Below are 25556 nucleotides of genomic sequence, written 5' to 3'. Positions count from 1 at the left end.
ATCTGTTTATCAATTTCACACTGCTCTGTGGGGGGGGGGGTACGTCATGGCGCGCAATGAACTGGAAGTTGATCTGTCAGCACTATCCTTATCTTCAGGGCAGATGTTTTTATTTTATTTGGCTTATAATTCTAAATACTAAATGTAGTATTTCATCTCAATGTACTCCGTCTTTGATATGATTTAAATCAAATTCCTCGTCATCACAAATACACATCAAATAGTTTTCTGGTTGCAATTTTCTAATTTTGACTATGCGTAATGTATGCTTTACGCATGCGCGCGTTGAAAGAAATGTTAAGTAAACAAGTAAATATTAAGTTTTTTTTTTTTGTAAATTTTGATACCCTTTAGATCATAATTGCTCTTTATTTCATAAATAACGGTTTCATATTTTTAATTTTATAATTTCTGCATGCCATCTTACCAGATTTAAACTGATGATCTATAATCCAGAAGAATCGATAATCCGGAATTGCCGAAGTCCCGACGAGTCCGGATTAAAGACTTTTGACAGTAGTTTCAATATGAATGTCAATTTTAAGTAGTTTTTAGAATCTCCTGTATAATTCAAGTTAAATTCCTATATAATTTTCTGTTAAATTTAATTCTTGTAAATATTTTATTTTATTATGATTTATAATTAGTTATCAGATTTTTTATGGGGTCTGTTTTTAGATATTATATCAGTTTGGTGTACTTTTTATTCAGATTAAAAAAGTGTTTGGTTTTGCATGATTACTGCAAAGCCTCAAGGGCTATCTGCCTAAGGTGAGGACTGCCTTCATGGAGGATTTTCCAAGGGAAACTAGCTCGTATACATGTTACACATGGGGAAAACCCCCAAAACAGCCATGCAGCCAGCCTGTTCGTAGGATTCGAACCTCAGACCAAACTACCAGTTTTCGAGCGGTTACCACTCGGCCGCTGGTGGGATTGATTTAAAAAGGGTATAAATAGGAATATGCACTGGAATTTCTTTCACTTCATATGTTAATATATTTACAATACAGTTAATAGTTATTTGTTTATTTAAAACAGGTTTTTGTGTGTCTTAAAGTTTTATGCTTCTGAGAGTTACCATGGATATGTTGGTACTGTGATAATGAAAGATATAATGGTAATGACACCTATGCAGCCAGCCCGTTTGCGGGAGTCGAACCTCAGATTGAACTACCATTTTTCGACTGATGTTACTCCTTGGCCGTTGGTGGGATCAATTTGAAAAGGGTACCCAAATCCGGACACATTGGGAACTCGGTGATTCCGGATTTGGGATTTTTCCAGATAATAGACAATCAGTTTAAATCTAGTAAGATGGCATGTAGAAATTATAAAATAGCGATTTATGAAATAATGAAGTATTTATGATCTAAAGGTTATCAAAATTTACAAAAAAAAAAAAAAAAAAAAAAAAAAAAAAAAGAAGCTTAATATTTATTTGTTTACCTTATTAAACGTTTCTTTCAATGGAGGTTGTTTTAAGTTGCTTCATTCATTGTGCTAATACATTCGCTTTAATTCTGTAGACAGACATAATCTCTTTTTGAGTTACATTGTTAAAGTCCTGTAACTGTTGTTTCGAGAATTCCGACTAACTTATAAATCGAAATTTTTCTCGTTTTTAGTAACTTCTGAGTCACATTCTTCACTATCCGTAGCGGTATTTTCTGGATCTAGAACCATACTACGGATTTCGCCATTCATTATATAAAAACTTCTTTTATACCATCTTCATTTATTACCGCTTCTCCTAATTTCTTTACAAAATCCGTAAACTGGAAAATTTCACCTTTTTTTTTGCGATATCCAATAACCTTTAAAATTAGTAGCTATCATCATCAAATTTAGCTATCCTTCACTATACATATTTGAATATGCATCATGAGCTTAGGGACTAACCACAAGTTGTTCCGTTAAATTTTATTTCGCTTCTATTTCGCACTGAGACAACTAAGCCTGAATTGTATTAGCTTAGTTATTTATTATACTTGTCTATTTCTTGCACATGCTTAAGAGTTAACAGAGTTTTGAATAAATAAATTTCCACATATACTTAAGCCTTATTGAGGGCCGTTGGTCTCTGCAAGTCCCAAATTATGCGACTTGGTGCGGCCATACAAGCCCTGGCTCTGGTTCTGGATTTATGTGAATAAACAAATCAATTATTCTTAATTCAAATAGCCCTAAATGTGATCTTTGGATTAATGAGTATCATCAACAAAATCTATTTTTAGCATATGGAAAGAAATTTTTGGTAAATTTTTTCTCATCAACATTTTTAGTGTATTTAACTTGAATCTGTAATCATCGCCAGCGTAATGTCAACATATAAAAGGTTACCATACTCCTTCATTATTCAATTACTAACATAAAAAAAAAATTGTTTAGGCATCACTACATGAGTCATTACTCAAGTTGTCATGTTCTGATAATGCGATGGTGAAAGAAAAGTATAATAAATAATGATTCGCCAGGTTGGTGTCAGATCAATGATGTACCTATGTGGAATGTTTCGGTTTGAGATGTGTGTGAAGCAGACACGCAGCTATAGGGCCAAATTACTGACTGTATAAATTTATGCTAAAATGACTGTTTCTTCAATAACAAGGTATTTTATTTAATGCCTTAATTAGTGTCGAAATGAAATCGGGAATCTCCAGATGTTTTATTATGCGCGAAGGGTGTAATCAAATGTGCATGTGTAAAGCTTACGAGAAAAACTGTGTTGGTGGTTTTGAGGTCCAGATTATATATCATTCCGGATATTGGATGTCTGGATTTCGGACTTCGTACTGTATATATAGGAATATGTACTGCAATCTCTTTCACTGCATATGTTAATATAGTATTTATAGCACAGTTACACACACACACACACATATATATATAGTTATTTATTTATTTAAAACAGGTTTTGTGTGCCTTAAACTTTTATGCTTCTGGAAGTTACTAGAGCTATGTTGGTAATGATAGATATACACTGACTATTAATAAGTATTTGGAAACCTGTGATAGAAATGAAAAACTAACTTTATTCAAAATCAATAATTCGTAGAGCCTTCACAAGAGGTAATTACAGCGTGGACCCTCCAAGGCATACTTTCCACAAGTCTTTGCATGACAGCTAGTGGTATTTTCTTCCACTCGGCTTGGAGAAGACATAGAAGTTCCTTCACTGATTTTGCACGGGTAGTGCACCCCTGAATTCGGCAATGCAACTCGTCTCAGACGTTCTCGATAGGGTTCAGGTCTGGACTCTGGGCAGGCCAGTCCATTCAATGAACTCCATTGGCACTATACCAAGCCTTGGTTAACGTCAAACCAAGGCTTGGTATAGTGCCAATGGAGTGGTATACCAAGCCTTGGTATAGTGCCAAACATGACAACTGGCATCGTCGTCCTGAAAGTAACAGGGTTTCCAACCCGTAAAACTAACACAACGTAGGAAGCACATTGTCATCCAAAATAGTGCAGTAGGCATCAGAGTTGAGCTTACCATGAATGGAGACCAAGGGTCCCAGCCCATACCAGAGAAACACCCCCAGACCATAATTCCACCTCCGCCGAACTTGACTGTTGGCACAATGCATTCAGGCAGGAGACGTTCTCCAGGTAGACGCCAGACCCTGCCATCCGAACGGTAAAGGGTGAACCTTGATTCCTCACTCCAAAGAACCCGTTTCCACTGATCTACAGTCCAATTTCGATGTGCTTTGCACCACATTAACCGAGCAGCGTGATTGGACTTTATGATCAAAGGCCTATGGGCAGCAGCACGACCATGAAAACCAAGCAGATGTGCTTCCTTATGGATGATATTCATTGAAACAATACTCCCGGATGCCTGTTTGCGGATGAGGGCCATAGGTCGGGTGAGGTTCTTCCGAATTTCTCTGGATAGCACTCGTCGGTCTCTATCTCCCAGTTTCGTTGGTCTGCCGACTCGGGGAACATTCCGACAATCACCGCTCACCTTCCACTTCTTAATCACATAGGCCACTGTCGATTATGGGTACTTCAGATTGCTAGATATGTCCCTTAAGGATCAGCCATATTTGTGATACCCGATAATTATATCTTTCTCGAAATCAGAGATCTCCGAACTGCGAGGTATCTTGCATGCAACTAAAGCCGATGCTGTTTCCTACACGATATAAACGGCGGAGTCCGTGACGTACCTTAGGACCGCAGATATTGTCATTTGCATAGGTGTCCAAATACTTATTGGTAGTCAGTGTATATGGCTGAGCCAAAAATATGTCTGTTGGTGTATTTGAGAAGTTACAGATGCTATTTGTTCTGGTATTTTCACCAAATGGATAAAATTTACAGTAAATAGTTTTCAACAAAACATAATCAAATTAGGATTCAATCGAAAGGTTGGATTTCCTGGTGTCATCGGCACTGTAGATAGTACCCATGTATCTATAACTGCACCTAATGACATGGAAGAATGCCAAGGTTCATTTATATAAACAGAAAATTCTTCTATTTGATTAATGTGGAGTTGTTATGTAATTATTCCTTCCCTTTTATATAACATTATATATATGTGTGTGTGTGTGTGCATGCATTTATATGCAAGATGATATGTTTTGTGATTTAACCTGTAGTTATAAAATTATTTTTATTTTATTTTCTATTACTTTTGTTAAAAATTTGTTATATTTTTACTCACTAGTAAATAATTTTTTAATGCATCATTCCAAAGTTTTCTGCTTATTGATATCTACAATAAATAGTATACCTGTAGTAACGTGACAGTTAAAATTCATGAATAAATAAAAGTATTGATATAATCATCAGCTGCTAAAAAATTACATTTTTTTAAATTCAAATTCAATAGGAAAACTTAACACAATATACAATGCTATATTTCAATGATTTGATTTATGACATTGTTGCATAATCTTTTAAGACAAAAAAATAATATTTTAATCATAAAACTGTTAACTAACATAAAACTGTTAACTGTTAACTAATAGTTTACAAACATGTAACCTTTTAGAAAATTTCTATTTTGCAAAAGATCATATGTAAAATTATGCTTATGCTTCTTCACATATATGCAGTTTTGGAAAGGCCATTTCTTTCTGCATTTAAAATATCTATTACCTCTTTTCATTTCTTTTTTCTGTTTCTCTAATAAATGTACTATCAAGTTTACCGCTTAACAACTGCGGATTTTTTCGAAAAATTTCACCATTCACTCGAACTGGTTGGTAAAATTTTTTTGTTTTGTTTTGTTTTTTTGTTACCGCCATCCTCAGTGATTGGCATACGCGAAATAGCACTTTTGACAGCAACCTACCGCCTTCCTCTGAGCTTCGAGAAATGAAGAGGTGAGACAGACTGGTTACTATTCAATAAATGTCACTTCCGCATGGAATTTCCATTTCATTTTTCGCCGATGGACAGCAGACAGACTGCTGAGCAGCTAGGCCAAAGCGTAGAAAGCAAATACATTCTCCCTAAATAAAAAAAATTTTCTGCCTTCAAATCTTGATTAATATCTGACAGTTTCTTAATCTATTTCAATGTGTCTTCAATCAGCTGGCAGAAATGCAGAGAAACAATTTGGATTAAATCCCAAAAACAGTAGCTATATGGATAAATAATTCAGAATTTAAAATAATCATCAAATAAAGATAAAAATGTTGACAAATCAGGTTGCCAAGGGGAAAGAAATCTGGGCTAAAACAACGCAATTCTGAACCTTTGATCAGATTTAATTTTTTAGTTTAAAACGCCAACTTATTTTAAAAGAACAAATTAACATTTCTTTTCTCAATGCTAAAAAACTAAATATCAGCTTTTCTGACAAAAACATAGATATTAACAATATATTTTTTCATAATGTCTAATTCTTATGCAATATTTTTACTATTCTTAAAAATATCATTATTACCATTGCTCAATGCAGAATAAACAATAACTATGGGCACAGGGTAGGGTAACTTCTGGTTTCCTTTCCATACAAACAATACATTCATCTAAATCTGTAGCTGTTTCTGCACTACCTATCCTAAAGAATTAAACAAAAATACAGGTTAAATAGCATTTAAAAATTAGGCATAACATAACTTTTATTAGCCAATGCGACATGGATAAATACTATTTCCTGATGACTGAAAACTTATAATTTTTGCACAAGTTTAAATGTAGGCTCACTAATAACAGGTAAGCCAATCAATATTTCAAATTTATAAACATTTTGTTTGGTCATTATACTACATTCATCTAGAAGTTTAGTTTTCATCAAAGATAATCAATAATAGTTCTTATACTATCAATTTATATATAGAAGCCTACAAAAGAATTTTATACTAAAATTTAAAGGGTACTATTCCGTTTTAGGGACCGTAAAAAATGTAGCAAAAATATATGTGCAAAAGCGTCAAATCTAGTAAACGTGCTCATTTAAGCATGTACCAAATCTAGCGAACGTGCCGATGTGCATAAATTTAGACAGTTCTTTATTTATAAGTCGCCATTGAAATACTAGTTTAATTTTTTTATTCTTTTCTAATAACACTATGGATTTAACAATCTGGGAATTGCCCAATGACGAAACATCTGCAAAAGAATTTTTTCAGGCATCATTCATGAAAGAACAGGCATCATTCATGATAGAAAATTATGTTCAAACAACCAAGAAATGAAATTATGCTTTAGCGGTAACTCAGTAGCAAAATGGTGGTGCAGAAAAGAAACCTATAATGAGAAGAAAGGATTAAGAAGTCAAAATTGGTTCGAAGGATCAAAAATTCCCTTCCTTACAGCCATTAGGTTCATTTCAGGAAATGACATCTGTTGAATTTTGTGAACTCCAGCTCAAGATGAACCACAATACAACTAGACTGGAATAGTTACATGCGTGAGGTGTATGCCGCAACCTTATTTACTCAGCCTAACTTGAAAATCGGCGGATGGGGCAAAACTATTGAAGTAGACGAAGGCCTTTTCAGGAGAAGAAAGAATAACGTTGGACGCATTCTTCCGCCAGTATGTGTTTTCGGCGGATTATGCAGAGAATCGAATTAATGTTTCTTCATCGCTGTTCCAGAACAATTGGCAAAAACTTTATTGAATGTCTTAAAAGAAAATATCGCAGAAGGAAGCATTATTTATACTGACTGCTGGAAATCATATTAGTCTGATGAACTGCAAAATGCGGCGAAAACTTTATTGAACGTCTTAAAAGAAAATATCGCAGAAGGAAGCATTATCTATACTGACTGCTGGAAATCATACAAGTTGGATGAACTGCAAAATGTCGGTTTTGAACATTTTACTGTCAATCACAACTACAATTTTGTGGACCCCGAAACTAAGTGTCATAGACAAACAATAGAGCAGCTGTGGGGCTGTGCTAAATAGTGTAATAAAAGTCACACTGCTCAACAGCATTTTGATTATTATTTGTCAGGGTTTCTGTACATACACTTGCACAAAAAACTGAAATATTCTCTGGTATGTTGAAAGACATAAAAAAACTTATTTTCTCTCGTATAATTTCTTTTATGTTTAGCCTTTTGTTTAGAAATTATAATAACAAAAAAATGTATTTACTTAAAATTAACCTTTCCTCTAAACTAAAACAATAATCTTAGATAGTTATTTACTATTAAGTTTCCTTTCTTGCGTTAGGGTTACTGTAATTATTTTTGGCAGCATTGGCATCAACAGTAGTTTGGCAATTTTTTACGGCCCAGAATAGTACCATTTAAACTTATAACAGAATAGTACCATTTAACTTCAAACTTCTTACTTATTCTTCTTTAACTACTTCAAACTTATTCTTTGCATTAACAAGAACTGTAATTTATTTTCAGCATTCAAAATAAACTCTAAAACACTGATTTCAAAAAGGGAAACTTACTAATGACTTCTAATTTTACATTCAATGTGATACATACGAAATGCATACAAAATGTTAAATAAGGAATTCCTACCAATGAATTCCTTTGCTGTTTAGTTTTTTAATTTCTTTTTTACTTATTCTTATTTTAAGCAACCAAAGAAATGCAAATTATAAATAATGGGATTTAAACATTCAATAAAAAGCAAATGATAAATGATGACATACTTTCCCATTTTAAAATGTTAAGCTATATTAAAAAAACGTTCATCAAAAATATGAAATGGAATGTCAATCACAACATACAATATGCTTATGTCCTTTCACATATAACTGATTACAAATAATTCAGTCATTATTACGTGATTCAGTTTGGTATGTCGTTTTTTTGTTTTTTTTTTTTTAATAATGATTATCTTGGTACAATTCCATTTCGGAGATCGTAAAAAAATTGCAGTGAAAATGCATGCGCAAAAGCACCAAATCTAGCAAACTCACTCATTAAACAGCATGCCAAATTTCACGAGCATGCTGATTTCAGATTGTGTAAGTTTACATAGTTCTATATTTGTAAGTCGCCATTGAAATACTAGTTTAATTTTTTAATTTTCTTTTTGATAATGCTATGGATTTTACAATTTGGGAATTGCCCAGTGACGAAAAGTCTGCAATAGAATTTTTTCAAAAAAAAAAAAAAAAAAAAAAAAAGGCATCATTCATTATAGAAAATTAAGTTTGAACAATCATGAGGTTGAACAATGCTGTTTTCTCTCTTGCCGGATTTCCACCACTGGATTTGTTTATTCTGACTTTTATAGATTATAAGAATAGTCTTGCAAATTACTCCAATTCTCACTTTGATCGTTTATTGCCCTTGTCTGTTCTACCACATCCTTCTGTAAGACAACCAGTACAGATTCTGGATAGTACGGACACTGATGTTAATTCATTCTCATTTGTGCTGTATACGGATGGTAGTAGGATTGATGATAAAGTTGGTTTTGCTTATGTTATTTTTGAAGATGATATTGAAATTGAGTGTCACCAATTTCGCATTAGAAATGAATGTACTGTATATATTTCTGAACTTCTGTGTATTAATTTTGCAATCAAGTGGATAATTAGCCAGAATGGAAGTGGTTCCAGCTACTTGATCTGTACGGATTCACTCTCTTCCCTGGAATCTCTTAAAAATACCTCTTTATGTAATGATATTATTGTCAATATACAGCAGTCTCTTGGAGATCTGGAGAAGAGGGGTATTTCAGTGTTTTTTACATTTGTCCGTGGTCATTCGGGTAATTATGGAAACGAGAGAGCTGATTGGCTTGCTAAGAATGCAACTAAAAATGATATTAACGTTGATGTAAATATTCCAAAATCTTATTTAAAAAAAACATTTAAAGCTAAAATGATTGAGCGGTGGAACTGTGATTATATCTCTTCTGATAAGGGATCTGTTACAAAAACATTCTTCCCAACTATTTTTGAAAGACTGAAAAGTAAGGACTTGTTACTCAATTTTAAAGTTACGCAATTTTTGTCTGGACATGGTAAGTTTAATGTTTATCTTGAACGATTTAAGCTGATATCTTCCAATTTGTGTAATTGCAATCTTAGCGTTGAGCAAAGTGTTTTCCACCTGCTTTTTGATTGCCCACTGCTTGATAAAGCAAGAAATCTTTTGAAATGTAGATTGAAATTCATTGGAATTCATTGGCCGCCAAAATGTTATGATTTTGTATCCTCGATTTCGGCCTACCGAGCTTTCAATGAATTTGTTGACTTTTATTTTAAACACTGTTAATGATTTCTTTATACATTTTTATACTTTTGTATTTACTTGTGTTTTTTTTTTCCTTGTTATGATTTCATTGTATTGTTGAAAACTGATGATATTACTTACTATTCTGCCTTTTTCACTTACAATTTGTAAGTCTCATCGTGCGATACTTTGTGGTGCACGAGATTTCTTTTTCTTTAAAAAAAAAAAAAAAATCATGAGGTGAAATTATACTTTAGCGATAACTCGGTAGCGAAAGGGTGGTGCAGGAAAGAAACCTGTAATGAGAAGAAAGGATTAAGAAGTCAAAATTGGTTTGAAGGATAGAAAATCCCCTTCCTTACAGAAATTAGATTCATTTCAGGAAATAACATCTGTTGAATTTTGTGACTCCAGCTCAAGATGAACCATGTACAGTTGTAGACTGGGACAGTTACATGCGTGAGGTGTGTGCCGCAGCTTTAATTGCTCAGCCTAAGTCGAAAATCGGCAGATGCGGCAAAATTATTGAAGTAGACGAAAGCCTTTTCAGTAAAAAAAAAAGAATAATGTTGGTCATGTTCTTCCGCCAGAATGGATTTTCAGCGGATTATACAGAGAATCGAATGAATGTTTCTTAATCGCTGTTCCAGATAAATTGGTGAAATCCTTATCGAACATCATAAAGGAAAATATCGCAGAAAGAAGCGTTATTTATACCGACTGCTGGAAATCACACAAGTCGGATGAACTGCAAGATGCTAGTTTTGAACACTTTACTGTCAACCACAACTACAATTTTGTGACCCTGAAAGTGGGTGTCATACACAAACAGTAGAGTGGCTGTGGAGCAGTCTAAATGTCATAATAAACGGCATCAGGGCACTGCTCGACGGCATTTCGATTCTTACTTGTCCGAGTTTATGTAGAGACGTTTGCACAAAAAAACTTAAATATTTTCTGCTATGTTGGAAGACGTAAAAAATTTTGTGTCACCCGTTTAATTTCAAGTATATTTAGCCTTTTTTTATAAAGTAATAAATGAAATTAACCTTTCATCTAAATTAAAATAATCTAACATACGTATTTACTATATGCTTCCATTCAGTTACATTTAGCCTTTTTAATATAAATTATAATAATTAAAAAATTGTATGAGATGAAATTAACCTTTCATGTAAATTAAAATAATAATCTGAAATAGTTATTTACTATTATGCTTCCATTCAGTTATGTTTAGCCTTTTTTATATAAATTATAATAATACAATGTATTATATGAAATTAACTTTTCATCTAAATTCTAAAACAATAATCTTGGTTATTTACTATTATGCTTCCTTTCTTGCGTTAGATCGTTTGCACAAAAGAATTGAAATTTTTTCTGCTATGTTAGAAGACATAAAAAAATGTATGCCACCTATTTAATTTCAAGCATATTTAGCCTTTTTTCTTTCATAAATTATAGTAATAAAAAATTGTATTATATGAAATTAACATAATAATCTGAAATAGGTATTTACTATTGTGTTTCCATTCAGTTATATTTAGCCTTTTTTATATAAATTATAATAATAAAACAAAATAATAAAACAATGTATTATATGAAATTAAATTTTCATCTAAATTAAAACAATAATCTTAGTTATTTACTATGATGCTTCCATTATTGCGTTAGGGTTGCCATAATTATTTTTTGCAGCATTGCGATCAACAATAGTTTGGTGAATTTTTACTGTCCTCAAAACGGAATTGTACCTCTTTCAGTTTGGTAAATCGCTTTTTTAAAAATAATAATTATCTTTTACATGGTCTAAAGAATGTTAATCTATAACTTCATATAAATTCTGAACTACTTACTGAGAATTCTACACCTTCATTAAAACATATAAAAAACAGCAGTACACAGACAGCTATGGAACAAATTATTCCATTATCAGTCTGACTGTTTAGAAAAAATCTAAAATTCACACAGCACTCTTTCTTGTTTCAAATATGATGACTTGGAATGAAATAATTGTTATATATTTTACTTGTTAATATGAATTGGACATTAAAACTTTAAAATATTTCAAAAATGTAATTTTCATCTTGTAATTACCATGGCATGTAAAATTCAATGAAAATGCATACAAAAAATTCATAAAAATGCCACAGAATCTCGCTAATCTGATACACCATTAGGGGAAGGGGAAAAGAAGCAAATTAAAAAAAAAAGGAAGAAGCATCAACTGGTAACAAGAACTGTTAGTTGTAAACACAGTCTTGTTTGGGGAAGGCGGTTGCTCCCAACTCTACACTATGACTCATATGTCTGTCATTCAGTATAGTGCAGTTCATCACTGTAGGCAGATCAGTTTATAGTTTGTTACTGTTTATATGTACGTGTTCAGTGAGTCTAATTTAATAAACATTAGATTATGATGTTTAAAAGTTGAAATTTATACAAGGAAATAAAGAATAGCAACAAAAGAAAAAAGTTGTATCAATGGAACAAAACCTTGAGTCAATCAAGAGATTGGATAAGGGAGAGACAATGGCAGAAGGTAGCCGATAACTTGGTCAGATAACAATAGAAAACAGGAAAAGGAAATGAACAGGAAATAAAATTGAGGATCAAGCACCAACTTTGCAGAATTTCACATAACGTGATGGAGTTAAAGCTCTGGAAATTGAAATTAAATATATATAGCAAGAGAAAGCTACAGAAATTGACATTCTGATGCTGCAAAGATGGTGAGACTTGGCAAGGAAGAAAATGCTCTCATCAAAGAAAGCAGAATATGATCAATAATTTCTTTGTCATCACAGGACAAAACTTTTGAAGTACTGTATATACTGTATCTAATATCATTATTAGGTTCATAATATGTAATATTACAGCATAGTTTTGACATTTAACAGGCCTTTTTCCAAAAATTCTCAGCTTATACATGGAAATATATGGTATATTCTGCTCATGCAGTTTCCTCCATAGTGTGCATGTAAAAATTTAGTTGTTCATGTGGGTTTTGCAGATGCATATTAAGATCAACAGATGCTTTTGTCACAGGCAGCTTTTCTTTTCAACTTAACGACCTTCTTTTAATGTCCTTCTGGCTCTGTCAGTGAGCTTATTTTTTCCCTCATAATTAGGGCTTGCAAACATGTTTTGCCATGACTATTATTATGCTGTCATAGCTTTATAGACACAGCATCTCTTTATGTACTTAATAATTTTGCAAATGGAGTTATAGATGCTCTAATAAACCAGACTCTAACAATTTGACTTCTTTGGAACTCGGTCAAATCATTCATTTTCCTCCACTGCAAACTAAGTTTAAGAATATTACTGTGTAATTGACAAAAATAAACTGAATATTGTTTCAACTATTTTGGACAATTATTCAATTATTATTTATCATCAACTATTCTGTACATATTATTGACGTTAGGAAGTTGCTACTTTGCCAGCCAAATGAAATATCTTTTTCTAAAATTCAACTTACTGATTCAAAATCATAGATGTTGAAATTGGGTTTCGTTGCAAGGTTTCAGATTTTAATTCACCTTCTGAAGATGAAGAAGCTTCATCATCAGCACCTGTTTCCATTCCTGAGATACAACTGATATGATATAATATCATCTTATATGCTTGCAAAAATTGCTTTAGATTCAAAACTTTATAGTCTTCTACTTTTTTTGTTTCTTTTATGACCTAGAAGTTAATGAAAAGATATGCACAAATGAAAAATTTACACAATGTTTATGCATTCATGTAAGCTAAAATAAATTTTTGCAAAGCTAAAAATAATTACAAAAACTCTATGCTGATGAACATTATGTATATCTTTCAAATAGCTGAAGCATTTAAAAATACTACAGAACTCAGTGAATGCACATTAAACAAACATATTTACAACTTATTACCAGTGATTCAAATGAAAAAATATTAAGAACCAACAAAAATGGTTTACTCAAATATCAAACGTTGTTAAGTTAAAAAATATTCAGTTTTAAATCTTCATGTACACAAAAAATGAAGTATCAAACTTGATAAAGGATCAAATAAAACTTATTTGTAAAATTTCTGTCATGCAGAAAAATGAGATATACTACACCAGAATCATACACATTAAGTGACATCAGCATCATTAAGTATTTCACCATAGTTAGTTAAGTTAAATACACAACATCTATTTGCTCAACTTCATCCCATTTTCAATCAAGCTTTCCAAGGTATATTTCTGAATAAAATATTTACAATTTTTATAAAATATCAATTGGACAGAAAATTTTTTAGAAACTTAAGTCATTTGAAATCCTGAAGCAGGATATATCCATTTTTATAGAACTCAAAATAGCAATTTGCTTTAATTCACTATTCCAATTTAAAAAACATAAAACCAATATAACAAAAAATAAATACTAAGCATTCAAGAAAATTAAGAGGTTTTCATAGATAACACGCTCCATTTCATCACTAAGGGTGTGTATGATGTGCAACTTTCTCTTGTTCTTCCTCCTTTTGCTATGGCATTGGAATTCCTCTGGGGTTTGAATTTTTGCTGCCCCTCTTTGGGGTCTGGATACTTCCACTTTCGACAATAGCTGCCCAGATACGTAGTAGATTAACATGCAATTTTTGGCAACATGGCTTAGTGGTTATTTCAAAGCCTTTCCCAATTTTAAGACTACTTTTAAGCATGGACTTAATAATAATGCCAGCTTTGTTTCAGTTTATGGTACAGCACAGATGATCTTTTATTTATTAAATACATAATATACTTATCTAACTTAATGCAGTTACGATTTGAAAAGCATTTTACATGCTTTTTATGCTCCCTAAATCTTGCTGCTAATTTCCAAGTATTGCCTCTGTACATTATATAATTTTTTATTATTCCATTGTGGATAGGACACTGTGTACTACAGAGGGTGCTTACATAGTTTAGAATGATTTCAATGATGAATTAAAAAAGCAGATGTTTTGGAATACAAATTATGAAATTAATTATTTAAAATTATTATCTGAAATGAAAAATGTTGTCTGCCATTTTTTAATTTATTCTTCTTTTTAAATCTCACATATAAGCAAACTGTGGATTCAAGAATATACATATTTTTTTGCTTTTTGGAGAAAAATATCTCTATTCAAGAATTTAACTCTCTCACTGCATATTTTTTTAAAAATCAAAATAGGTTCAGAAATTGCGTATTTTTTTTATTACATATTCCAAATCTACATATATTTTAGAGTTAAAATATACAAAACATTTTGTAAAAGAGTTTTTTTTTTTTTTTTTTTTTTTTCAATATAGAATTAGATCATAGAAAAAGGTTGTCAGAATACTGAAATTGAAGAATAATGATATAAAAGGAAAATTTTGAAAATTAATATCGGTTAAATTATGATTTATTTTATAAAATACAAAGTTAAAACATATATACTAATGAAAATATTTGCATGATGTAATATTTTGCATATCAATTTTGCACCACTGTCAAATGTTTTCAATAGAAACTGAATTTTCAGATTCATCACTGTTTGTAGAGGAATCCGAGAAATTTTCATCAGCTTCACTATAACAATCTTCAATATACTTGAAATCAGAGTCAGAACTACTATCAGTGTTGGAAATATCATCAGGAATATAGGTTACATTACTCGCAAAATGCTTCCTGCCAGACATCTTTGAGCTCTGAAAAGCGTGCGCAAAATGCTACATTAAGTATTCTTGTATATTTGGCAGAAATGTGAACAACGATATCTCTTAGCCCACTTTGAACGGGAAAAGAGAGGATTGCACAGTTAAATAGACGGCAAAAATTCATCCCCACAGAAATCGCAGGTTGTGCAAATTTTGCTACTTTTACGGTGCCCATGGAAATCGCGGGACGCACAGCGAAAGGGTTAAAAACATTGTGAAACGCATGGTATTAAAATTTCTTAATGCAAAATAAGCAACATTATTACCTAGGAAGAGAAAAACTGTCAATCATTATTTCTACATGGAAAGAAGACTCCAAACAAATACCAGAAAAAGGTATATACTATTTCGAATGTTAAATAATTGGTAATAAGAGAAAATCTGCCAACATAGAAATAAATTGCAAAGTCTTTAAATAAACATGCAGTAATATTAAATAAAATAACAAACTGAGATTTACAACTTAAAAAAGCTAAAATACATATTTGTTCACCAGTTTCTGCAGAGGCATGCATCTTGATGCAGAAAATTTGTAAAACTGTTTAGCATAAGATAAATGGATTTTGACCTTTGATAAAGCATTGGTTTATCTAAATGACTCTACACAAAAAAAAAAAAAAAAAAAAAAAGTCTGTTTATTAATCAATCCAAATAGAAAGAAAAAAATGTACAAACTCCGTTTCATCAATACAAAGAAAGTTTCAGTAATGGGTTTATGACTGTCACAGGAGTCTCTTGCAATGAGAAGTTAAAAAGTGTGTGGGGGGGAAACGATAAAATTAACTCAATGTACTATAAAGAGAAAGTTTTACATCCAATATTTACAGAAAAAATTCCATTTCTTTATCCCAATGACTTTCAAAAAATGAAACTTTATCAAGACAAAACAGCAAGTCATACTTCAAAAAGTAACAATGCATTCCTTGAAAAATGTAGACTGATACACTTAAATGCATACATACCTTTTTAATGTATTTCTGCAAAGTTCCCTGACATTTCACTTATGGACATTCACATTATCTGACATTTCACCAAGTAGAGGCTCATTCAGAATAACAAAAGAGACTAGTGCTGATCAAAAAAAGCTTTTCTTGTTAACAATCAGCACAGAAAGATAATAATTCTTTTGATTCAACTTATTACGCATTTTACCAGCATATCGTTTTCATCATATTCAAATCAAGGGTACGAATTTCTATCTCAGTGTCAAAAATAATCTATTAATATTCCTTCAACAAATCACCCAAATAGTACCAGTCTTCACAGGAGAATTTACCTAATCATTAACCAAGACACAAGAATTCCCTCAAGTGTGCATTTTAGTGTGTTTTCCAAGAATTGCGTATATTTACCTAAGTTTTATCACTTCATTCATCAATGCATCTCTCTCATGTTTTTAATAAATAGACCTCCACTAATTAGATTAACTGGTGTTACTAGTATTGTGCTTAATTATGAAATTAAGCCTTCTTTTGGAATAGCTATCGTTATCTGTAGAAAAGAAAATAAATGAAGAAAACACAAAAGGTAAGAATTCTAAATCTTTTAAATTTCTTAACAGCAGTCATTTGTTAACTAAATCTCAGGTATACCTTATATAAAATATTTATGCAATCTCTAAAACGAATCCATAATATACTCTTTCTTTTGTTCTGTTTAAGTATCTGTATTTGTGATAAGTGTTAACTCACAACATAATTCAGCGACTGTTTTCATGTGTGTGTTAATGTAACATAATTTCCATTACATCAGTGTGGGCCAACTTTTAGTTACCCAAGGGCTAATCAAACATTAATATAAGAGAGTGAGGGCCAGAGATTTTAAAGGAAAAAAAATGAACTACACATAAATCACTAGTTTAATATATCTTTATGAATGAAAGTTGTCATCTGATGGGCAGATTTGCCAATGTCAGTGGTTTTTCACTACATCTGCTATTTTGTATTCCCAGCAGTGCAGGTTCGTCAGCTAGTTTCCATCCTAATGACTGTTTTACACTGCTTGTTTTTCACAAATACAGTTTATTCTGTTTATTATTATTAAAGCAGTAAGAAGGGTCTTTTGCTTTTCTAAATGTTTAACTAACATTTTTTCCCTTTAGTAAGAAGGGCAAGTGCCATCAAAATGAATAAGAGGGCCGCATGTGGCCCGCAGGTTGGACCACACTGCATTACATTACTCTCTCCATATCTGTTACAGTGATTTCCAAACTGTTTCAAGAATTAGCTCGCTTAATTGTTCTCATTGCTACCAAGAAGTTAATTGTTCTCATTGCTACCAAGAAGAAGATATTCCAAAAGCAGTTCCACAAACATCTTCCAAGAAACCTAACAAAGTAGTATGAGTCAATGCAGCTCTCTATAGTACGCCACCTTCAGTGCAATTCTATTCACTCAAAAGTTATTCAAATTTCATTCCAAAACTATTTGTTCTTAATTTTAAATTAAAATTAGTTTGTTCTCAATTTTAATTTTTCTTATTAACAAAGACAAAGCTGTCAGCTCTAATGGCTTCCTCAAGTACAAAATCAAAGCAACCTCCACCTCATTCCTGCTACAGTTCTCCCCCTCCACCTGCAACAGGAAGCTCGGGGAACCCCCAAAAAGTTGTCAAGTTTTACCTTTCCCCCCATTTCTTCAGCGTTGATGTCATGCCTCAATTTCTCTTCCTAGTGCATTTTCTGATAAGAATGCTCTTCGGGACTGCAGCAAAAAAAGAGAGAATGTTTTTTTTTCCCTTTTTTGAAGGTTTGCTCTGTTCATCACAAATATTGATGTCATTCTAATATTATATATATATATATATTGAATTTATTTAAGAGTTTATTCTTCATAAATTGGTGTTTAGTAGTTACCTAGATACTAAAAATTCCTATTCACTGAAGAACTAGAACAAAATGACATCACAATTCCGAATAGCACTACTTCTAACATCCATGACTTACGTGCACCCAATATCCTCGGGCTTCACTCAAAATTCTTTAACATATTAAGTACAAAGAGAGGAACAAGATTCACATTTCCAGGGACTACATCTTAAATCTTTTGTGCACTAAAATATCCAACAGAGGAATGTCGTGCAGAACCTTCACTGTGTATTAACTGCTGACTTCATAACAATATTAACAAGCCCAACTTGAAGCTAAAACCTCCTGCCTTCTCATCGCAAAGATCTTGTTATCAAAAAGAGGTAGCTAAATTTCAGGCTCGAACTGATTAAGAACTCAGTAATTCCATAATAAGTCCCTTCTAAGTCAGACCCAATAAAAACTAATAAAGAAAGCTACAAAGAGCACACATATCCCATACAAAATTAGAAATATTTCTATTTTAATTATTATCTATTTATTAAAAAGTATATCACCCAACTGCAACAGATATTTTATTACTGGACTACGTTAATTAATCAAATGTTAAAAAATTTATACTTACTCTGACACATGCTATTTGCACAGTTTGTTTCCACAAAATTGTTGAATCGCTTCCACATTTTATAACAAATAGAAGAGTCCTACCATTGCAATCAACAGTTCGACAGCACCTAATGAAAATTAATAATCAGAAGAGTTGTATTATTAGAATTAATTCATTAAATAAGGCTTATTAATTAAATAAATCATTCAAGAAATCATGTGAACTAAAATACAACAAAAATATATCTTCGTCAACCAATTATCTGCAATGTATTTATACAACATCTGATGTACCTTAATTTCAGGTAGATAAGCCACCCTGGCATATAAGCTACACACATGATAACTGATGGAAGAATCCCTAATACTTGTGCAAAAGCTGCAAAGTAATAAAATAATAATTTATTTACTAATGGGATATTGAGTATATTATTTCCTTTGAGATCGTTAGTAAAATTGTAGTTGAATGAAGTAACTAAGAAGCATTTAAAAATGAATTTTGAAAAAAAAAAAAATTAAAGGGAACATCAAATATGAATCATGAAAAAATTGGAAATTGGAAACATTTAAAAATGAAAAAATAATCAACTTACATAGAACTATATATATAATCATATTTCAATTCTATTACATGGGAACAATATTTACCCTTCTTGAATACTATAAAAAGTTAATTTTTTTTTTTTTTTTCAAATCTATAGCAGTCACTGCTTTCATAAGTAAGTCCACATTATTTAATTTTCTAGAGATGAATTCAAGGTCAAACACTCTATCACTCACCAATCTTCTAATAAAGTGATATCATATGTCAATGTGCTCAGTCCAACTTTTTTCTATTGGTGATCTGGAAAAATCAGTAGCAGATTTGTCTTCACAAAATAGTTTATACTCTTTCAAACTGAAATTGAAAACTTCATCATTTAAAATATTTTTCGTCTACATCAATTTTTCTGCCGCTTCCAATAACGCCTCCACGTTACATAAAGTTACACTTGTTTGTTTATAAGTTTTCCAAATTATTGGTACTCTATCTAAATATAATATGCAACCACCCACGGTCACACAGTCATCCTTATTACTTGCATAATAAGTACTTGAATAACAATATATATTCAGCTGTTTTATCATGAATAAGTTTAACTTATACAGTTTAGTACTACAGTACAAAGTCCAAGACCTGGACTTGTCAGGACTTCTGCAATTCCGGATATTAGATCATCAGTTTAAATCTAGTAAGATGGCATGTAGAAATTATAAAATTAAAGGTATGAAATTGTGATTTATGAAATAATGAAGTAGCTATGATCAAAATTATAAATGATTCAAAATTAAAAAAAAAAAAAAAAAAAAAAAAGAGAGAGAGAGAGCTTAATACTTATTTGCTTACTTTATTAAGTTACATTGTTGAAGTCCTGTAATTGCCGAGTCGAGAATTACGACTAACTTGTCAATCGAAATTTTTCATTTTCAGTTAACTCTCTGTCACTTTCTTCACTATCGGTAGTAATATTTTTTGGATCTAGAACCATATTACAGATTTTGACATTTATTAATTGATTCATGATTGAGGAGCATTGTCATCACAATGAAAAACTTCTTTTATATCAACTTCGCTTTTGTTGCCACTTTCCCTAATTTCTTTACAAAATTCTTTGATTGGAAAATTTCACCTTTGGTTTGCAATATTTGAAAACCTTTAAAAATTCGCTGCTATTATAAAATTTAGCTATCGTTCACTATACGTATTTGGCTATGTATCACGAGATTGGTAACTAAAGACAAGTTGTTCCACTAAATTCTAACTTTCTTTTGTCGCGCTCTGAGACGATTAAGCCTGAATTGTATTAGTTAAGTTATTTATTATACTTATATCTATTTCTTGCACATCCTTAATAAGGCTTATCTGAGTCTTGAATAAATAAATTTCCACATATACTTAAGGCTTATTAAGGGCTGGCGCTAGATATCTTACTGGCTGATGCAATCTCTCTGGGTCCTAAAATCTGCTACCAAGCACCTCCTTTTGTCTTCCCTAAATTCTGCTGCCTGATGCAGCCATATGATCCCTAGTGCTGGTTCTGGGTTTATGTGAATAGCAAATCAGTTATTCTTAATTCAAATAGTCCTAAATGTAATCTTTTGGCCTATAAGTATCACTAAACAAATCAATTTTTAGTATATGGAAAGATATTTTTGTTAAATTTTTCCTTGTTAACATTTCTTAGCGCATTTAACTTAAATCTGTAATTATCGCCAAGTGTAATGTCAGGCATCGCTACATGAGTCATTACTAAGTTTTCATATGTTGATAAACATGCGGTGATGAAAGCAAAATATAATAAATAATAAATTGTCAGGTTGGCGTCAGGGATATAAAATTTTAGTAGGTGTAAAATCAACGATGTATCTATGTAGAATGTTTCGGTTTGAGATGTATACCAAGCAGATACGGATTGGAGCCAAATTCTCGATCATACAAATTTATGCCAAAATAATTGTTTGTTTTTTTTCAATAACAAGGTATTTTATTTAGTGGCGAGGTGAAATTACAAATCGGAACTCTCCATGTGTTTTATTATGTGTAGGGAAGGGAATATTGTGTGTGTGGTTAAAGTATACAAAAATTAATAAAAAGTTGTTGGCTTTGAGGTCCGGATTTTAGATATTGTAGGTCCAGATCTCGGACTTTGTAGTGTACTGAGATAACCAAGAAATTTCAACAATGCTTCCCAATTCCGGGATTCTTCTGAAACTGTAAAAAGATATTTACCGCACATGCAGTATCAGGCCTAGTCCTATTACTTACAAAAACTAAACATCCCAGTAGATTTCTTAAAAGAATTTTCTTTCTTAATTCTCTTTTCATTTCATCAATTTCTGCACTTGCAGATGGACAACTTAATTTTGTAGAAATAGTGTCTTTATGTTGAGTGAAGTATCTGAAAATGTTTAACTTTTTCAAAAATTTCTTTGGTGTATGTTTGCTGATGCATGAAAAATCTATTGCCATTTTCTATGAATTCAATTCCAAGAAACAATGTAGTTCTGAACATACTTTAAGATAGCGATTCTCAACAACTGAGCCTTACCACTTTTCTATACCACCAAATTCTTAAAGTGTGCCGCCAAATTTTAGAAATGTGTATAGTAAAAATTATAATGGTTTTATCCCTAGTATACAATACACATGAGAATTTGTGAAATTCCATTTTTAAGACATTAACAAGCACACCAATTGTGGTATCCAAGCAGATTTTGGTTTCAAAGACTTTTGTATTTGAAGGAAGAATAACTAGTTTTGCTTTCTGATAACCGAGATTTAATTTTAAAATATTCGGAAGAATAAGTTAATTCATTTTGGATTAACATTAGATGCGATTATCCCAAGACAGTCAAAAAAGCTTTAAAAATATTATTATAGTTTTCTACATCTTATTTGTGTAAATTCGGATTTTCAGTATTAGCAACTATAAAAATGAAAAAAAGATCGAGACTGTTAAATGTAGATGATGATATGAGAGTAGCATTGTCATTTTTAAGACCAAATATAAATGAAATTATCAAAAACATCAAGCTCAAATTTCTCATTAAAAGTATTCATATATTAACTTATATTTAATCCCTTAGTAAACGTACTGCTGTTTTTGTAAGGGCTGTGGAGTTGGTAGGGAAAATGACAGACTCCAACTCCCTCATATATATGTTGAATGATCTTAAATTCATTTAGTGCAAAAACAAGTTACTACATATATATATATATATATATTTCAAGAAAGCTGCGACGACATACAAATCATTAAAGACATGATTCTCGATTTTAGTCTTTTCAGACTTTCTAATAGTCTCACTCAACGCAAAATTTATTTTAAAGTCAATTTTCTGCATCCGCAGTTTGACAATATTTATTTCTCAAGAATCATCAGAGATTGTAAAGATTACTTCCCCGCAGTTGACACAATACCAATGGTTGTATTTAAATATCAAAGGACCTTAAGCGACTTGCTCACTAACCACCATGAAATAGATGAAACAGCAGAATGACATTGTAAGACACCAGTTTACAGCAATTACATAGATTCTCATCACCAGCACATAATTACTGGCATCCTGAATAGTATACAAAACCATCAACTAAAAACACTAATGAGTTATGGTACAAAATTTAGACCAGTCAGAAACATGACTAAAAATTACTGTTACAAGACTTTCGAAAACAACATCAACAAATTTATAGTTAAAGCAAGTTATCAATTGAATTTACCCATAGATACCTTCTTAAAATGGAAAGCTAAAATTCTTCAACACATATCCACTGAAATCAGTCACCTCAAGTTTAAAAGTACACTGAATTGGTCGCAACTTACATCAGATATTAATTAAAAAATTAAAACAGCTTTTTACTATTACAAAAATAGATAAAGCAACTAATAACTTTAGCATTATATGAAAACAATTCTACACAGAAATCATTCATAAAGAACTTCTCAACGCAACTACTTATCAATTAGCCAACCTTACAGAAACATCTACAATAAACAGGATTAAAACTTTTCATAAGAAACTCGATATTACTTTCAATACAAACTACAACAGATTTACTAATCTTTATGCAATTCCCAAATTCCATAAAACACCATTAAAATTCAGATTTATAGCTAATGGAACTAATAATTACAAGAAAAATGTAGACTATTATTTTTTAATTCAACTTAATAAAATCTGTAAATTTATTTTCAATGATTGTAACACTAATTATAACTATTGCTGGATCATCCATAATAACACTCATTAATACCATTCAAACATTTAACATCCAAAACATTAACTGCTATGACTTTGAAAACTTATATACCTCACTTCCTCTAGAAGAAATCTATACCAGTCTACTTGATCTGCCTAAACTCTTTCCTGATATGCTCAAAATTATGACTCTAGACAAATGGAAAACCTACCCAAAATGCACACTTTTTCATAACTACATCAAGTTTCAAAATCAACTTTTTAAACAAGTCAGAGGATTGCCAATGGGCTTACATTCCAGCTCCTCGATCTGTAATATCTTTATTTATTAAAGAATTTAACTTCCAAAAAAATCTACAACCACAAGAGTTAAATTACTACAAACACACCTACAGATATATTGATGACCTTATTACAATTAATAATTTTGGTAAAATTGAACACTCCGAGATTTATCCAAATTGTCTTACACTTAATAAAACTAATAATTCACAAAATAGCATAGACTTTCTAGATCTTCAAATCATTAACTACAAAAAAATGTTACTTTTTGACAAAACAAGAAGCTTCAATTTTAATACTAACAAATTAATAAATTGGAACTCCAACATATCCAAAAAAGTAATTAACAATACAATAATTAATCAAATACAACGAATTAAAATTATATGCACAGATACAATAGATTTACAATGCAAAATTTTGCTCCTTATTAAAATTCTCAAAAATAATCTAACACCCATTCAATTTATTAACCATTGCCTTAAAAGAGCAGGCATTAAATACTCACTCTAAATCATTTAACTGATAGGGATATGATAATTTGTTCCTAAACCTGAGAAGGCGGTATAAGTTGGATGACTATCAGTTGAAGGATTTGTATATAGTGTAATTATTCAGTTGTATATATTGTAAAAAGCTAATTGTCTTCAGACTTATGCTGCTACTAAAAAAATGGGCCTATTTCATGACTTTAGTCTGTCTAATAGCTCTTGGACAGTGAAAATTCCTTTTTCCTTTCTTAAATTCTTAATCATTGCAATACGACAATTAGCCTGAAATTAATTAATTTCCATTCACTAGTATTTTCAAAAAAATCTTAACAGACAATTTCACTCAAATAAGAACTCAACATAATACATCCCTCAAGAATTCCGAGTCCCACCCACTACCATAAATTACTTCACCCAAGTCTTACTGACTGATATTATTCAAAGCCCCCACTGCCGCTAAGAATTTTCGGACACCCTACACTTATGAGTCAGACACGAAGAGAACACTTTCCCAACTCCCCACTAGAAAGAATGTAAGTTACTTAATACCTTTTCTGGCCTTTATATCTTCATGTACATTCACTGTTCTTATTATATTTTTTATATTATTTTTGATTTGTTTTTACAAAGTTTGCATTATTTATCTTATTTTGCAATCTTCTATGTTTATTTCAACTTTACTTTGAATTCTACTTCATAATGACAATTTCCAATGTTTAATTTTTACAAATAATATAGAACTCAAATGCATAAACATGACGGTGTCGGGGACGGTTACTCGAGTTTTTTCGGATTTCTCTACAGAAATTGCTTTTTACTCCAAATTGGATTGGCTAAAATGCTTCATAAGAATAAGTTCTTTGAGTATCAGCATTGGTTCGTAATCCCTTCTATTCGCGGAAATATTTGGCCTGACTAGAATTGCCAGTTTGGCTTTACCTTATAACTTGAGTAAAGACGAAACACCTTCGTATTTACGTATTTTTATTAATTATTGTTCATTGAATGGGAGTTGGTTTGTTCCCCTTGGAAAGTCAACTAATTTCCGATCAATGACAATGATTACATGTTTTTAATTTTTCCTTTTACAATTGAAATTTTGTTCTTCATGATGATTTAGTTCCAGTCCCCGTTAAAACATTATTAACATTTTACTTTCAAGTTACTTCAAAACATCTTTCAAAATATAACTTACCAGTATGGAGTCACTCTTTTAAAATAATTCTACTTTAATTAAAACTTAGGAGATAATATAATCAATTAATTATATTGTTTAGGAAATAAATTATATATATGTAAACATATACACATTGGCT

General features: G+C 31.4%; 1 protein-coding gene across 7 annotated transcripts in view; it reads right to left on the bottom strand.

The window, feature by feature from the left end:
* LOC118182539 (RING finger protein 141-like) overlaps positions 1-25556 on the bottom strand; it is a 48282-nt gene that overhangs the window by 12814 nt on the left and 9912 nt on the right. For all 7 annotated transcript variants that reach the window (XR_015041651.1, XR_015041652.1, XM_085818393.1 and 4 more), the window contains 3 exons: positions 18747-18855; positions 13114-13322; positions 5912-6028 (listed from right to left, as the gene is read on the bottom strand). Coding sequence is in view for 5 of the 7 variants with exons in the window: in XM_085818393.1 (XP_085674519.1) it covers positions 5912-6028; positions 13114-13322; positions 18747-18855 (435 nt within the window). In the remaining 2 variants the exon portion in view is untranslated. The remainder of the gene's footprint in view (positions 1-5911; positions 6029-13113; positions 13323-18746; positions 18856-25556) is intronic.

Source organism: Stegodyphus dumicola, chromosome 6 (assembly GCF_044657685.1).
Source record: "Stegodyphus dumicola isolate Sdum_Otavi_A_Nest chromosome 6, ASM4465768v1".
In the NCBI taxonomy this organism is placed as follows: Eukaryota; Metazoa; Arthropoda; class Arachnida; order Araneae; family Eresidae; genus Stegodyphus; species Stegodyphus dumicola.
The sequence above is the reverse complement of the archived record's forward strand: the minus strand, read 5'-3'. Positions and strand labels throughout refer to the sequence as shown.